This window comes from Prionailurus bengalensis, chromosome B4 (assembly GCF_016509475.1).
Source record: "Prionailurus bengalensis isolate Pbe53 chromosome B4, Fcat_Pben_1.1_paternal_pri, whole genome shotgun sequence".
Taxonomy (NCBI): Eukaryota; Metazoa; Chordata; class Mammalia; order Carnivora; family Felidae; genus Prionailurus; species Prionailurus bengalensis.
In genome coordinates, this window is record NC_057358.1 from 24,990,243 (window position 1) to 25,008,824 (window position 18,582).

At 38.7% G+C, this 18,582-nt stretch overlaps 1 protein-coding gene across 1 annotated transcript in view; it reads left to right on the forward strand.

Moving 5' to 3' along the window:
* The first annotated feature begins 3,225 nt into the window (after positions 1-3,225).
* ANKRD26 (ankyrin repeat domain 26) overlaps positions 3,226-18,582 on the forward strand; it is a 115,244-nt gene continuing 99,887 nt past the window's right edge. Inside the window, 5 exon segments of the mRNA XM_043563475.1 lie at positions 3,226-3,636; positions 8,561-8,675; positions 8,837-9,010; positions 14,272-14,378; positions 18,330-18,400. Of these exon segments, the coding sequence (XP_043419410.1) occupies positions 3,410-3,636; positions 8,561-8,675; positions 8,837-9,010; positions 14,272-14,378; positions 18,330-18,400 (694 nt within the window). The 5' untranslated portion in view covers positions 3,226-3,409.

The window sequence follows — 18,582 nt, forward strand, 5'->3', positions numbered from 1 at the left end:
AATCCAAATCAGCCTCTGTGCTGATGGCACAGAGCCTGATGGGGAGCTGGAAGTCAAGAACCATGAGATCATGACCTGAGCCAAAGTTGGACACTTAACCGACTGAGCCACCCAGGTGCCCCTAAGTCTTAACTTTCATAGTACTTCTTCCTGTGCATCATTCCCCAGCTCACTATCGTCATCTTCACATAACTCTGTCGGCCCTTTGTACTCACCCTAAATGTGGCACTAAATATAACTCACCTCCCTCCCTGAACACAGGAATGCCATGTTTGTTATTTCTTCATTGATTTTCTCTCACAATGTTAGAATAAAGAAGGTTCTCAATACATCTTTCTGTTTTAACTTTATGGCCCCCTTGATGTGGTTCTCCCTGGTCAGGGATCTGCAGTGACACTGGCAGATCAGCCTCAATACACTTAAGTCCTCATATTGTAATCATGGTTTAATTACAATATAGTTTGTTTTCCTCCATAGATACAGTGGAATGCAAGGGAAGACACATCCAAAAGATTGAGTGAAGCAGCTGTGGAAAAGCATTTGATGAATTTCTTGGTAGCTTGTTCTTTCTTTCTTTCTTTCTTTCTTTCTTTCTTTCTTTCTTTTTGTTTTTTTTGTTTAAAGTTTATTTATTTATTCTGAGAGAGACACAGAGAGTGCATGAGTGGGGGAGGGGCAGAGAGACCCAGAGAATCCCAAGGAAGCTCTGCCCTGACAATACAAAGCCTGATGTGGGGCTCAATCTCATGAAACATGAGAAATTAAAGGTCGGATGCTCAACCAACTGAGCCACCCAGGGGCCCCTCATAGTGCATCTTCAAGGCTGACAAGAGTGGGACATAGCAGTGGGGAAACTTAAATGTGAGATAGGAAACCATGAAAACCCTAGAGGAGAAAACAGGCAACAACTTCTTTGACTTCAGCCACAGAAATTTCTTGCTTGACAGGTCTCCGAAGGCGAGGGAAATAAATGCAAAAATGAACTATTGGGACCTTATTATCAAGATAAAAATTTCTGCACTGCAAAGGAAACAATCAACAAAACTAAAAGGCAACCAACAGAATGGGAGAATATATTTTCAAATGACATATCAGATAAAGGGTTAGTATCCAGAATGTATAAAGAACTTACCAAACTCAACACCCGAAAAACAAATAATCCAGTGAAGAAATGAGAAGACATGAATAGACACCTTTCCAAAGAAGACATCCAGATGTCTTCCGGGCCAACAGGCCAACAGACACATGAAAAGATGCTCTTGCTAAGTCTTATTATTCTTTTTTCTTTTACATTTATTCATTTTTGAGAGACAGAGCACAAGAAGGGGAGGGGCAGAGAGAGAAGGAGACACAGAATCCGAAGCAGGCTCCAGGCTCCAAGCTGACAGCACAGAGCCCTACGCGGGGTTTGAACTCTCAAACCATGAGATCGTTACCTGAGCTGAAGTCAGACACTCAACCGACTGAGCCACCCAGGTGCCCTGCTCTTGCTAACTCTTAAAAGGAGATAACGGGTGCCTGGGTGGTTCAGTTAGTTGAGCGTCTGACTTTCGATTTCAGCTCAGGTCGTGATCTCACAGTTCATGAGTTGGGCCCCGCATTGGGTTCTGCATTGACAGCCGAGAGCCTGCCTGGGATTCTCTCTCTCCCTCTGTACCTCTCCTGCTCACACGCACATGTGCGCGTGCGCGCGCACGCGCGCACACACACACACACACACACACACACACACCGTCTCTCTCTCTCTCTCAAAACTAAACTAAACTAAAAAAAAAAAAAAACAAACAAACAAACCCAGAAATTAAAAAAAAACACACAAAAGGAAAAGACTTTCATGACTTCTCTTTCACTGGTCTTTCACCAATGAAGATACATTCTTGTTATCCACCTTCTCAGCAGGGACTCTAGAACTCTCCAGAGCTCTGTAGGTCATTCCAGCAGCAAATTCTGCTGAAGATGCAGACACTTGCTTTCTGAGTTGCTAATTACAACAAACTTTTTGTCAAATCATTCCACCAACAAACACAAAATGACATTCAACGTCCTCTGAAGAAGTACCTAAATTAATATCTATGCATTTGTCTTGCTATAAAATATGGACACCACATTTTCAAATTTTGCTCATGCGTTTTGTGCAAATGCACAAAACCACAGTGGTTTCTGTAACAAAACAGTTGTTTCTGTTAATTTTTATTTTGGATAATACTTTTTTTTTTTTTTTTTTTTTTTTTTTTAAGCAAGGTCTATGACCAATGTGGGGCTTGGACTCACAACTCCAAGATCAAGAGTTGCATGCTCTACTGAGCCAGCCAGGGGCTCCTACTTTGGTTAATTCTTGAAATCATTAACAAATGTAATAGGAGGCTGGTGAGTTTAGGGTAGCTGGTTTCGTATTAGCTGTTGTCAGAAGTTAAAATAGTAGTGTACTGATGCAAGAAGCAGACTAGTCAATGGAACACAACGTAAAACCCAGGAACAGGAAAAAAAAAAAGAAAACCCAATACCTGAAAATTTAATCTACGATCAAGTGGCATTTTCAACTAGGTGAGAAAAGATGTCTTATTTAGGTCAAGCAAATAAACATTAAAAAAAAAAAATCCTAAATGTTACACCATGCTCCCAAATAAATCTTGGATTCATTAAAGATTTAATTGGGAACTAACACCAACAAATAAAAGAAAATGTAAACGTAAGGTTGGGCCCAAGGGGGAGGATTCAGAGGCGTGCAGAAATGCGGTTTCATTTCATCTGGAGAACACGTTGTTTCCCCCTGCCTCATCAACTTGCACTTAATGTCACTAGCTGCCAGAGTCTCTGACCAAGAAAACTTTTGCTGGTGCTGCATCTGCTAAATTCTATGGAGACCGGCTAGGGCCCAGAGGGAAGAAGAATACGGAAGAAGAATAAACTGAGGGATAAAGAGATTTAGAGAGCTTTTTGAAGGGAAGTTTTCTGGGGGACGACGTCTTCAGTCAGCATCCCGAAGTTCAGCGTCACTCTAGCCTCAGTCGTATACACGGGCTGCTTTTCCACACCGCGATCCTAACTTTTGCAAATGCCCAGAAACGCTCAGCTAACTCCCACCTGAAGGCACCCAGCCCGGCTCTCAAGCAATCACTGAGATTTGAGAGGTTGGGGTCTCGCACATGCGCGTTGGGTACCCTTGACCGCTAGCGCTCTGTGCGCACGCGCAGTGATTCCATATGCCGAAGTGCGCAAGCGCACTTGTTTTAAGCGGCATTGCTTCCTGAAGGTTACCGTGAGGTGAGAGCTACACAGCCGCGGAGCGTCACTGCTGGGGTGTTGTGGCCAGGAGTGTTTGGCCTATCTGTAGCGCTAGTGTTGGGCTCAGGAAGTAGTGAAAAGCTGAGGGCGAGGTGAAGTCTCTGTGGAGCCCGTAGGCTTAGCAATGAAGAGGATATTTGGGTTCGGGAGTAAGAAGGGCGTGTCGCCCTTGGGCTCCGCTTCTGTTGGGCAGAAGAATAATAGGATTGACAACTTCCTGATGGGTTACCACGTCCGAGACAGAGATCTCGGAAAGATCCACAAGGCTGCCTACGTGGGCAACGTAGCGAAAGTGCAGCAGATTCTGTTCTTGGGGAAAAATGGCGTGGATGATAGAGACAAGATGAACAGGTAATAGGGACTTGGAGGCTGGCAGGGAGGAGGCGGGAAGGACCTGGGAGAAGCGCACACCTGGTCTACCTCTACCTGTGCATCGGAGCCCTGGGGGAGCTGGGTTTTCTTCCCTCCTGAGGTCCCGCTGCCCCTCGGTGGTGGGAACCCAACGTGGTCTAGCGCCCAGGCGGACAGTGTGAGCGGCAAAAACAAAATCTTCAGCTGCCTTGGCACGTAGTCGTAATTCCCGAATAGAGTACTTTACTCTCAAGTTTGACGTGATTTACCCAAATTTCAATAGTAATACACACGAAATTAAGTGTTGACAACATGTTGTTTTTAATGGACTCATTTTCATGCCATAATGTTATAGAAAAGTGCATAATGGGAGAAATAATTCCTGTAATCAACTTCTGGGCTAAAAATCCAGTATTCTTGGGATAAAATCCAGTATCCAGTTTATGTCTGTGTACACTTATGTACGTGTGCTATTTACTGAGGGACCTTGGAAGGACATTTTGAAGTGGAAGATGGCTTTGAATAGGACTCCTTTTTTTCAAAGTCTCTTCCTGTATTTGTCAGTTTTAGGTAAAGCAAATGAAAGCATCATGGTTTTAAGAATTTTGAGCTACACATGCTCTTCTTGTGATGTCATTAAGGAAATTTTTGGACTCACTGTCTTGTACATCTGAAACTGATATAACACTTTATGTTAACGAACTGGAATTAAAATAAGAACTTATTTTTTTATAATAGGAGGTAGATTTGCCCTTCCAGATATCAAAATGTACCTGAAATTTCCACAAATTATTCGTTTACGAACAGTTGAAAAGACAGATAAAGGAGTGGTCCAGAGTAGAAAATGACAAACGTTCAAATATATGTAAGACTTTAAAATTTGATGCTGGTGACATTTCATATTAGTAGGAAAAGGTGAATTATTCGTAAATAGTGGAGAAACAGCTGATTTGGAGAAAACTTGTTAGAATTTTATCTCTCTAAATAAGTTCCAGGTGGGATATAAATTAAAACATTTTAATATGCAAAATAAGAAAAGTAACAGAAAAAGCCCCACAAATGCCTATTTACCCATCCTAAGAATGACTTGAAAAGCAAGACTTTTGGGGGTGCCTGGGTGGCTCAGTCAGTTAAACCTATGACTCTTGATTTCGACTCAGGTCATAATCTCAGGTGTTCGTGGGTTCAAGCCCTGCGAGGGGCTCCCTGCTGTCAATGTGGAGCATGCTTGGGATTCTGTCTCACCTCTCTCTCTCTCTCTCTCTCTCTCTCTCTCTCTCTCTCTCTCTCTCTCCCTCTCTCTCCCTCTCTCCCTCTCTCTCTCTCTCTCTCTCTCTCTCTCTCTCTCTCTCTCAGGAAAAGGAAAAAAGAAATTGGGGGCCCCTGGGTGGCTGGTTAAGCAGTCCAACTTTGGCCCAGGTCATGATCCCGTGCTTCGTGGGTTCGAGCCCCGCTTCAGGCTCTGTGCTGACAGCTCAGATTCTGTGTCTCCCTCTCTCTCTCTGCCCCTCCCTTGCTTGCACACTGTCTTTCTGTCTCCCAAAAATAAATAAATATAAAAATTTTTTTTTTTAAATGAAGAATTCTGGAGATTGATTTAGCAACATAAAAAACTAAAAGCCTCTATCAGAAAATAATATTATTAAAATAAAAGACAATGCACTTGCAAATATTTACAACATATTTGTATCAGACAAAAAATGTATATCTTCGTTTTACAGGGAAGTCTTTGAAATCAAAACAAAAAAAATCTGTAATTTGAAATTGCATAAAGTACTTCTTTGCATATCTACACGAGACCAATGGACATAGGAAAATATAGCATCCCTGGTAAAAAAAGAAATTTAAGTTAAAAAGGGAATCAAGTACAGTTTTCCATCTACAACCTTTGTGAAAATAGAGTGATGGTGCTTATACTGCCGCTTAAAGTTTAAGTTGTTTTCAACTTTCCAGTAGACAATTTGGTGTAAGTACCACAAAAAAATATGTATTCCTTTTACCCATCAATTTTATTTCTACTAAAATATCTTTAGGAAATTACTAGAGATAAATGACATACATTTTGCTTTTCTCAGCACTATTTAAAATAGCAATGTATTAAGAACTCATAATGGCTTTTATAAGTATGGCATTATATCCATAAGATGGATATGTGATCATTGAAGGTGGCATAGGTAATAGATATACACAGAGATGCAGAGCTGTGCTTTAGTTGATCATTAAGTGAGAACAAAAATCAGTGTGATCATATGTACACACAAGCAGACTTTGGTTTTATATTAAGCCCAAAAATGCACAAAATATGATTAAATTTGTTATTTCTGAGCCTTTGAATTTACATGCATTTTTCTTTTCTTTTAAAGAAAATCTGTGCTTTCTACAGGAAAAGGTGTATAAAGTCCTATTAAAAGTTTATTATCAATAAAAAAAGTTTGTTATCGTTGAAGAAATCCTGGAGAAAAGCAAGAATATGAATCTTATATACATGAAAATAATTTCTCACTTTGTGCTAAAAATATTTTTGGATGTAAATTAAGAAAACCAAGTTAATTAAAATTTTTTTGAGGATTGGTATGTTCTGACAACTTTTGGCCTCTTCAGAAGTAAAGGGAATATTTTTATTTGCATTTGTAGATTTTATTATGCATACATTAAACATATACATATATTTTCTGTTATATGTAGCTTTATTACATATAATAGGTAAATGATTTATATTAATCATGAAAACAAAATATATTAGTTTTGTGCTTATGAACAAGATAAATAGCAAATATAAATGATTATTGCTGTTTCAGAAGTATTGTTTTACTTTATATACCTTTTCTTTAAAAATATTGAACTCTCCAACTGTATTTATCCACTTTCCATCCATTTATTTATCAACTAGAACCTGCATGTATATTATATAGCAGACATATTCTCAAGATCCTTTCATTCTCAAAGACTTCATTTTGCACAGTATGAGCAAGATGAGACATTTTATTTATTTGTTTTCTAAAGATTTTATTTTTTTAAGTTTATTGATGTTTTGAGAGGGGTGGGGTGGGAGGTGGGGGGATGGAGGGGCAGAGAGAGAATCCCAAGCAGGCCCCGTGCTGAAAGCAGGAACTTTTCAAATAGACTTTTCAAAGAGTCTCAGCACGGGGCTTGATCCAGTGAACATGAGATCGTGACTTGAGCCCAAATCAAGAGTTGCACACTTAACAGACTGAGCCACCCAGGTGCCCCAGATTTTATCTTGTTTACTTTATTTTTTAAGTGTTATTTATTGTTGAGGGTGAGAGCATGAGCAGGGGGAGGGGGAAGGGGAGAGGAGGGACAGAGCATCTAAAGCAGGTTCTGCACCAGTTTTTATTTTTAAGTAAAGTAATCTCTATACCCATCATGGGGCTCAAATTTACAACTCTGAGATCAAGGTTGTATGCTCTACTGACTGAGCCGGCAAGGCACCCCTAAGATGAGAAATTTTAAATTCACGTATTAGGATCTCAACTGAAGTTTTCCTCCTTCCTTTCAATGTTTCTGAAGATAGGAAATTGTAAAAGATAACCTTTACCGGCCCTTTTGAAATTTATGATAGTATTAAATACTAATATTGATCATTGGAAATACTTGATTTTCATAAATCTATAGACCTCAATATTTAATAAAATAAGCTGTTCCTTGTTCCTGGTCATTGGAATCCTGAGTTTCCTTTGGCTTAAACTTTCTTGAGAAGAAAAGTAAGAAGTACTTAAAAATGTTTTTCTTTTGTTAATTTAGTCCTCTTTTCCTATAATGCTTTTAAGAACTAACATTTATTTAAATGCCAATCATATGACTAGAACTGCAATAGACCTATTGTATATACCATCATTTCACATAATGGAAGGCAGCAAGATTCTACGATGTCCCACTATTTTATGTACCAATAAAAAAAATTTTTTTTAATGTTTATTTATTTTTGAGACAGAGAGAGACGGAGCATGAATGGGATAGGGTCAGAGAAAGAGGGAGACAAAGAATCTGAAACAGGCTCCAGTCTCTGAACTGTCAGCACAGAGCCCAACGTGGGGCTCAAACTCACGGACTGCGAGATCATGACCTGAGCTGAAGTCGGATGCTTAACCGACTGAGCCACCCAGGCACCCCCAATACAAAATTTTTTTAAAGTCTTTTCAGTTGTAGTTGTAAGACATTTTGAGTCATAAATTGCATTCCAATGTCAGAGATACTAAATGTGACAAAATGAGCATCTTATAATTATTGAAACAGTATTCTTGCTAATCCTTAAAACTTGTCTGCAAAGTAGGTATAATTGTATTAAGGTACCTAATTGAAGTATTGTCTATGTAAAGCAGTAGTAATAGTAAAAATTATAATCATCCAACAATTATTGAGATGTTATTTGTACTAGGAAGTGTTCTAAATACTTGCATAGATCCTCATTTAAGCATCACAACGAGGTCTTGTGAGATAACTACTATTTATTTCATTTCATTTTTTTTTATTACTATCATTTTTTTAGTAATCTCTACACCTACTGTGGGGCTTCAAACTCACGACCCTGAGATCAAGAGTTACATGCTCTTCAGACTGAGCTAGCCAGGTGACTCGAGACAACTACAATTTTTATCCCCTTTTGTTGAGGACATTGAGGATAAGTCTAAGCAATAACTAGTGCGTGACAGAGTTAAACTAGGATTCAAACCCAAGTGGAGCTGAATCCCGAGGTCATGCTCTCTCTCTTCAAACAGGCTGCTCTTTTATTAGTGTAATGAGTAATCACTACTAAATATTGTACTTTCTCCAGAGGAAAACTGAATCTTTGTTTTGGAGGCATAGGAATAACATGCTACTTAATGTTTACAATTTCCTGAATTAACTGCATGTTTTGAGAGAGTGCACTATCATTTCCTAAAAAGTCCTCTCATTTTTTTAGGACTGCTCTCCATTTGGCCTGTGCCAATGGCCATCCAGAAGTGGTGACCCTCCTAATAGAGAGGAAATGCCATCTTAACCTCTGTGATCATGAAAACAGGACAGCTCTCATGAAGGTATGTAGTAGCAGCTATGTCTGCCTGAGATGGATTTGATGTCATTACTTAGAATGAAAGTGAAGTTATTGCCTTGAAACAAAACGAATTGGTGAAACCTGTGGCATGCTTACTTTAAATTCCCAGAATTTACACTCTGTTTCTTGGCATATCACTGACAGGCCGTACAGTGCCAGGAAGAGAAATGTGTAAACATACTGTTGGAAAATGGTGCCGATCCAAATATTAGGGATTTGAGTGGCAACACTGCTCTCCACTATGCTGCCTTTGGTGATAATATATCCATAATAGAGAAGCTGCTGCTATACAATGCGAATACTGAAGCAATAAATAAGGTAAAGAACTAATTTATACAATATTTGAAATTTTATATATATACATGAATATTTTAGCCACAAAATGTTTTATTTCACACACACACACACACACACACACACACACACACTGAATTCTATACATCAGGCCCTGTCATCATGGAAATAACTCCAATGCCAAGTCAGGGAGGGCAAGAAAAAGGTAGTGCCCACAGAAAGGGCAAAGTTGTATCTCCCAGCCACCCTTCCACCCCAGAAAGAAAATCTTTCCATTAGTGCCTACAAGTGGATGGTAGTCTCAGAGCCCATAAAGGACTAAAGGTCTAGAGGGGAGTGAGGTGATGATGGAGGCTGGGTGCTATGCAGGGGCTTAGGCAAGGGGTGCTGCTGGGGATAGGTGGGAGGAGGAATGGAGACCCAGACCCAGCAGGGAGAGCTTGGATGTGTGCAAGCGGGAGGAGAAAGCAGCAGGTTGTAGGTGCTGGGCACTGCAGGCCCCGGTGCTCTGAAGATGAGGGCATTGGGGTCAGGTCATGTCTTGACATCCAGCAAAGGCATCTACTTTTGTTGGTAGCCACCCTGCCAGCCATGTACCATGTTGGGGTCTCCCACTTCAGAGAATAGCTCCTGCTCAACCTTGTGTAGCTCCTCAGCAGGGTCGTAGCTGTACATGGGGAGTGGATGATGGCCACGCTTGCTGGCCCACCTGCCTTTTCTTCGACATGCATTGCCTTTCACTGCTGAAGCCTCTAAAGGAACACCCTTGGTTGACATGGGTAGGGTCAGTTTTATGTATTTGGAAGTTCAAGTATTCCCTGAATGAAAATATTTGGAAATAACTTAATTATCTAAGATTTCCCTTTCTTTCTTTCTTTCTTTCTTTCTTTCTTTCTTTCTTTCTTTCTTTGTTTCTTTCTTCTTATTATTTTTTATTTATTTTTGAGAAAGAGAGAGACAGAGACAGAGCATGAGGGGGGGAGGGGCAGAGAGAGAGAGGGAGACACAGAATCTGAAGCAGGCTCCAGGCTCCCAGCTGTCTGCACAGAGCCCAATGCAGGGCTCGAACTCATGACCCATGAGATCAAGATCTGAGCTGAAGTTGGATACTCTACCAACTGAGCCACCTAGGCACCCTAAGATTTCACTTTAAATAAGCATACTTCTAAAGAAGCATTAGAGAATACAGTTTTGTTTTATGTATTTATGGCAAATATTTATGAAAGCAAATGTATTTAAGGTAAAACTTTGTTTTCAAATATTTTTCCCATCCAATTTTGTTTTTTTTAATTACTGAAAAATAACATAGAAAGCAAAATTTGCCTTAGGCTTTGTGTTAAAACTCAAACATGCATTTTACAATAAAAAATATTGCTGCTGACAAGTTCCTATTTGATAAAAAAGTGACTTATAAAAATGGGATTTATCTTTTATTGGCCAAGGCTTAAGAGGAAAAAGGGAAAGGAGGGAGCAGTCAGAAATATGTGGGCCAATTTGGAAATTTGGCAAGTGAGAGAAAATAACAAGAAGAGGCTGTTTGTTTTATTGTTTTTGTTTTTTTTTCCTCCAGTTTATATGTTTAGGCAAGGAGTCTTCAATTTTTGGGGGTAATAATTGTTACTTAGGATAAGAGTGAGTTATAAACCTGCCTAGAGACCAAGTGTAGGAGGGCTCAGAGGAAATCAGATTGGCAGTGTTTAAGTGCGCAAGGAGAGGAAAGAACAAATAATTAACTGTCATATAATCCTATTCTGGCAGAAACAGCCACTTAGATAAGAGTCTAAACTCTGCTGTGAAATCTAGAATATCTTGATGGGAAGTAAGAAGTTTATAAGTAATGAAATCAAGTTGTGTTTTGACTTTACATTTGGTCCCTGTTCTACCTCTGCTCAGGGAAATTAAATGCAGTTTTGATAAGCCACTCTTTTGGCTAAATCTTCAAATGATAGAGGGAGTTGGCCACATAGATGAGACTGATGTAATTGTCTGCTGCACCAGCTGTCAGCTAGAATTATGGTGGTGAATCCCAGTCCCCTGGGGAAGTTAAAAATTTTGTTACAAGGCTAAACTCTCCTCTTGAACATTTTGAGTAAATCTAGTAACATGTATACATAGACATGGATATTTAGAAAAATTTTTTTTTGAGATTGTGCTACAACTGTTGGTTAAGAACTATTGGGGCGTGTGGGTGGCTCAGTCGGTTAAGCGTCTGACTTGGTTCATGTCATCATATCATGGTTCACAAGTTTGAGCCCCGTGTTGGACTCTGTGCTGACAGATTAGACAGAGCCTGGAGCCTGCTTCAGATTCTGTGTCTCCCTCTCTTTCTGCCCCTCCCCTGCTCGTGCTCTGTCTCTTTCTCTCTCAAAAATAAGTGGACATTTAAAAAAGAAAAAAAAAAGCTAACTACTGAATGGAGGGGTACCTGGGTGGTTCAGTTGGTCAAGTGTCCGACTTCCACTCAGGTTGTGATCTCATGATTCATGGGTTTGAGCCCTGCATTGGGCCCTGCACTGATGGTGCAGAGATGCGTGAGATTCTCTCTTTCCCTGCCCCTCCCCCAGTTGCTCATGCTCTCTCTCTTCCTCAAAATAAATAATTTAATTAAAAAAAACCCCAAACAACTACTGAATGGAGAAGTATAGTATATAAATTGACAGATGTCAAAACCTAAGAAATCTCTGGAAGACCTGCAGTTTGATACATGCTACTTCCTTCAACTCTCTCCAAAAGCATTAGCCTTTCATCTTTCTCTACCTCTGTGAGAAGTTAAAGTGAATATTATTGGCTATAGCTGTTGACTTAAGGAGTAATTTTTCATCTAACCAACAGTTATTCACTGGCACCCATAGTGTTATGGGTAGTCTTTTAATAAGTAGAGTGTGACCCTTTAAGGATTTTATATCTTTTGTTACCTATTCATTATGTTACCAAATGGTTATTACAAGCAGAGTTTTCCTGATTGCAATAGGAGAAAATCTTGAATCTTCTTTATTCGTTGAAGCTATGTGACAGACTATCTTATGATGTCTGTTAAATTCATATTGCCCTGGCATAATCAAAATGATAGTTTTAAACATTGAAATGTAGTTAGTGACAGTACAGTTGGGAGTTGTTTTAATAATTTAGTTTCAGCATTCTTGTGAACTAATTCGTCTATTTTATTAACAATCTGGGAGAATTAAACACAAATAGATTGCAGTTTTAATAAGCATTGGAAAAATTCTTAAGATGGGTGTTACGAGCCTTTTTGTTGTAATTATTTTAGAGAGAGTGTGAATGGGGGAGAGGGGCAGAGGGGGAGAGAGAGAATGTTAAGCAGGGTCCACGCTGAGTGCCAAAGCCAATGTGGGGCTCAGTCTCACAACCCTGGGATCATGACCTGAGCTGAAGTCAAGCGTCAGATGCTCAACTGACTGAGCCACCCAGGTGCCCCTCTTATGAGTCTTAATAGCAATTTTTATTACATGTTGGGGCCTAAGTTTTTGGTAAAATGTGATACTGATACTTTAGGAAAGTTTTATGTACAAATATTTGCTTTATGCACAACCAAAATACAAGTGGGCTATTGACTAAATTTGGCCCCTGGATGTATTCAGTTTCCTCCATAGATTGAATCAACATTTAAAATTATGACACTCGTGCAGAAATCTGGATTTCAGACTTTTCTTATAGGATCATACCTGGTACTTTGAGCCCATACTACTGTTTGGTATGCTTTGCAGCGACTGCCCTTTTTATATGAGGTGTGTGTCTCTCCAGTTTGCTACTGTCCCTACTCAGGTTCTTCACTTACTCGAGTCACCTACTTTGCCTCCATAAGCATTGCATTTGCAATTACTGTTTTATGATATAAATATATATATATATATATATATATATACACACACACATATATACATATATATATATATATGTATTTTGAAGACTGTGCTAATCAGATCTCTTTTTGGACACAAAGAAACCTTGGTAATTTTTTAAAAGTTTATTAAGAGAAAGAGAGAGAGAATCCCTAGGAGGCACTGGGTTTGAACTCATGAATTGTGAGACCATGACCTGAGCCAAAATCAAGAGTCAGATTCTTAACTGACTGAGCTACCTAGGTGCCCCTTTTTTATGGTATATTTTGATAAAGATTTCAAGGATTTTAAGACCATCAATATTAATTTATAATATATATTTTGTATTTTATGTTAATGTCTTAGGAATAGGATTGAATTTTCCAAGTTAGACTTTCAAAGTTGTTTTTGTATTCTATTTATTTATTTATGAAGGAGAGAGAGCGCGTGCATGAGTGGGGGAGGGGCAGAGAGAAAGGCAGACAGAATCCTCCAGGCTGAGCTGTTAGCATAGAGCCCAGTGCAGGGCTTGAACTCACAAATCATGAGATCATGACCTGAACAAAAGTTGAACTCTTAACTGACTGAGCCCCCCAGGTGCCCCATAAGTTGGTTTCAAAAAAACACTTTTTCCTTATGTGTACTGTAAATAATCATATTCCTATTGGAATATTTGCAAAGCATATTAGATTAATCATGGTAATAGTTGAATAGATTATGCCTATTGCAGACAATATTATCTTTCTCCTCAGCATTGATCCCTAAAAATGCAAATAATGTAGTAGCTTTCATTGCTAAAAATGATCTGTAAAAACCAGTATTCGAATTTTTATTGATAAGCTATTATATTTCTATTTCTGATTTATATTTTGCCTAACAATAACTACAGCACAATAATAGGAACAATAACTACAGTATGCCATGATAAGTACTGTGATACAAACAAAAATCTTGGAACCAGTCAGGGTTTGAAGTGAGTTTGGGGGCATGACTGCATATAATCTGTTGAAGAAGGTGGAGGAGGGCTATTTTATTAAAAACATTTTTTTAAATGTTTGTTTCTTTTTGAGAAAGAGGGAGAGACAGAGTGCGAGCAAGGGAGGGAGGGCAGAGAGAAAGAGAGGCAGACAGAATCTGCAACAGGCTCCAGGCTGTGCACTGTCAGTATAGAGCACAATGCAGGGATCGAACTCACAAACCATGAGATCATGACCTGAGCCGCAGTTGGTCACTTAACCAACTGAGCCACCCAGGTGCCCCAGTGGAGGAGGGCTATTTTACAGAGAAGCAGCAACAGGTGAAAGCACAGGGGTGGGAAGGAAGAGGCCATTTTGTATTTACTTTTTGTATTATATGTTTAAGTTTAGAGGATCTTTTGTAAGTTTTAAAATTCGGTATGGAAATATGTAATTTTGTAAATTATAAATTGTTTTTGCTCTTTTACAGGATAACTTCACACCACTTCTAGTTGCTGTAAATGAAAACAAACAGCAAATAGTGGAATTTTTAATAGAAAAGGCAGCAAATATACATGCAGTTGATAAATTAAAAAGGTGCAGTAGTTTTCTTTTAAACCTTAGTATTGTTCTAGAGTGGTAATAATTATTCAAGTCAGGAAGATTAACTTAAGAAGAAAAAGATTAATTTATAATTATATAGTGAAAAATGTCAACACATCACCAGTTAGGCAGAAAGCAATTATTCTGACTGGGCAACATGAAGAACAGGGTATAGCAGAATTCATATTCCTTGATAATGTTGACTAATGTCATTTGCAGTGTTTATTTTTAAATAGGTTCCATGCTCGGCATGGAGTCCAACACTGGGCCTGAACTCATGACTCTGAGATTAAGACCCAAGCTGAGATCAAGAGTCTGATGCTTAACCCAGTTGCCCCTGCAATGTTTTTTTTTTTTTTTCCACATGATTTTGTGTTAACTAAAGGGATTTCATATTAATTTTATAAAGGGTGTACTCTCAGCTGTTAGTTTACTTTATGACACAATATTGGACTTCTTAATCTTTTTATGGTATTTTATAAACTTCTACTTCATAGAGGTGCCTGGGTGGCTCAATTGGTTATGCATCTGACTTTGGCTCAGGTGATCATCTTATGGTTCGTGGGTTCGAGCCCCACATCAGGCTCTGTGCTGACAGTGTAGAGCCTGCTTAGGATTCTCCATCTCTCTCTTTCTCTCTCTGCCCCTCGCCCACACTCTCGAGTGCACTCTCTCTCTTTCTCAAAATAAGTAATAAATAAACTAAAAAAAAAAGAACTTCTATTTCATATATATTTTTCCTTCAGAGATGTATATTGTGGTGCCTGGGTGGCTCAGTTGGTGAAGTCTGTGACTTTGGCTGAGGTCATGATCTCATGGTTCGTGGGTTTGAGCCCCGTGTTGGGCTCTGCTGACAGCTCAGAACCTGGAGCTGCTTTGGATTCTGTGTATCCCTGTCTCTCTCTGCCTCTCCCCTGCTTGTGCTCTGTCTCTCAAAAGCAAATAAATGTAAAAAAAAAAAAAAAAAAAAAAAAAAGACGCATGTTAAACATAAATAGGAGTTGTTTTATTTTTTGGATCACTCTTTGCTTTAAATTGCCTTTTTTTTTTTTTTTTTTTTTTTTTGAGGAATACTGTTGTCGTTAGATGGTCTCTAAGTGATGATTAATTACTATTACTGGATACTATAGGCTCATCAGTTTTTATCCTTTTTCATGTCCAGTATGTATTTTTTTATTTTATTTTTAATTGGTATGCATAGAAAGATGAAAGGTAGCTTTAACTGAATAGACTTTTCCTTTAATGAGGATAAGTTACAGGTGGGTGATAAAGAAGAAAGAGATGTACCTTAGATTCACACAAGACTAGGTTTATTCATAGCTTTCCTACTTGCTAGGTGTTGTGACCTTGGGAGCGTTACGTATCATCACTAAATATGTTTCCTGATATGAAAAGGAGGATAATAATACATCCTTCAAGGGTGGTTGTACGTAAATTATATTTTATATACATAGCATTTAATTTAGTGCCTACCGTATGCTTATCAGCATCGTTAACTATAATTATGCCTATTTTGTTAGCATTCACATTAAAATATTATCATTTTAAGCCTGCAGATAGTTTTTATACTTACTTGACCTCTAGATGGCTTTGAAGTGCACTGTGTCAGATTAAGGAAGACATGGGGAATTCTTTTTTAAAATCTTTACCTATTCAGATAAGTGACCTCCACATAGTTTCTTGTTTATCAAAGGACTTTAAATTAGCAACTCTATAATACATTACCCAAGTGGGACAAGAAGCTCCCTTTTGTCCCTTCATTTTAGTCTTGGAGATAATTTACAAAGATGAACACTTGAACATGTAAATGGTTGATTCTGAACAGACAGGCAAGATATTAACCTGATAAGTATATCGAAATTAGTTGTTTAAATAACTCTAAATTCCTAAGAGTGAAGTTATCTCTGTTATTTTAGAACAGCCCTCATGCTTGCTGTAAATTATGAATCAACAAATGTAGTCAGGCTTCTTCTTCAGCAAGGTATTGATCCCTTTCCTCAAGTTGTATATGCATGGACTGCAGCTGAATATGCTTATATTAAGGGTTTTAATCTGTGTTTGCATTAAAATGCTAGTTATTACTAAACTGAGGTTTAAGATAATTTAACTGTTAACTTCGTACGTAACAAATGGGATTTGGTCAAGCAGTTTTGGAATGGCAGTTGGTTAGTCCACATTAGCCAGAAATCAAGCAAAGGACTAGACTAGTTGGAAGTAGAAATGTGTGCAGGATTCTTTATCTCAGGACTTTTGAGACCTTTATCCTTAAGGATCCTAACCTTACCCCTTTTGTTTCAAGTATAACCCCTATGCATGGGGTACACATAATGTTACATCTCTGTGTTTTCTAACTAGTAACTTGGGTCTTGAAATGTTCAGTTGTGTGGAAAACCCTGTACTTTCCTTTGAGAGCTATCTCCTGTACTCTCTCCCTTGAATTTTCCAAGAACCAAAGGAGCACCCTAAGACCAAAGAGACAGTCCTCTTTCACAAGTCGTAGGGAGGGGAAAAAAGAACATCCTGATCATTCTACTGTTTCCTTTGATTCTGTTGCTGTGGCATTGCTGTTGAAACTGGTGCTGCAGTCTGGTCGTGATTGACCTTTGCTCCCAGGATTCCCTTGCTGATCCAGATTTTTCAGTCTTCGTGGTGATCCACACTTAGATTTCAAAGTTACAAAGTTTCTTTTGTTCACTGCACACGCAGCACATATGCTCAGCAGCTATCCCAAAGCACCAGCACCCTGTTCTGGCAGCTGGGCCTCCTGGCTTTAATCATATACCCCTTTCCCTACACACTCAAAAACCTTATGTGGAACCCATATCTTAGCCTAGACTTTCATTATGAGTTACCCTCTGAGGATCTTGTTTCTCTTTTTTTTGCCAGAAGATGTTAGTTGGGACCATTCTAAGCTGTCAGAGATGTTCAAATAATGCAGCAGGAAGAGATCGGGCTTCCCTTTCTCCTTTGTTAGTAGATCTGTACCCCTGCCTTTTTTTTTTTTTTAAAGATCTGTACCCCTGCCTTTTTTTTTTTTTTTTAAAAGCATGGAGCCTAACATGGGGCTCAAACTCATGACCCTGAGATCAAGACCCAAGTTGAGATCAAGAGCTGGATGCTCAACTGACTGAGTCCCTGCACCCCCTGTACCCCCACTTTAAATCCTGTGCAGCAGGTGCCCCTGTACCCCTGCTTTAAATCCTGTGGAGCATCTTTTGTGAGGTCATGGAAGGTCTCATATTGCCCTTCCCAGAGTAATGAGCATCAATCACCTTGCCTGAGAGGCCATGTTTTGGGTGTAATATCTTATTAAATCCTTTTATCAACCTTGTAAAATAAGGCAGTAAGATACTTGTTTTATAGAGGAAGATTTTGAGCCAAAGAGAAGTGGCTTATCCAAGAACAAATAGCTATTGGTTACAGAGCTAGGACTTCTGAGTCAAAACACTTTCCATAATGGCAAGCTAATTCTAATTATTATTATTATTTTTTTAAGGTTTATTTACTTTTGATAGAGAGGGACAGAGTGTGAGTTGGGGGTGCTTGCAGAGAGAGAAGGAGATACAGAATCCGAAGCAGGCTCCAGACTCTGAGCTATCAGCACAGAGCCCGATGCAGGGCTCAAACCCATAAACCGTGAGATCATAACCTGAGCTGAAGTTGGATGCTTAACCACCCAGGTGCCCCTGGCAAACTAATTCTAATTTACTAAGCTATAATGCCCTGAATTCATGACTCGTTCATCTTACTGTTTTTTCTTCTTTAAGTACATACTTAATGAAAAGTGTATAGAACATACAAATTTGAAGTATATGGGGTAATTCCAAGTTTTGGTAGTTGCTCTGATATTATTTGAAATACTCTAAGAATTTGATATATTTGGTAAATGTTTTTCATATCAGTATTACAATAGTAATATTATTTATCACCCTTTTTTATACATAGCAATTACGAAATAATTTGCAGACATAAAGAAGAAATCATGCTTAAAAATTCTTTGCAAAATAGCAATCCAGGTAAGACTTTACATAGTGAATTGCTCTTGGTCCTAACATAGGTAAAGTCAGAATTAGGAAGTTTTGATAATGAAAGAACAATGAAGAAAAAAACACCAGTGTGTAAATTGCATGTGTATTGTTTTCTTTCTTAATTTCTTTCTTTATAGTCTAATGTTCAGAATTATTTAAGAAGTTAACTA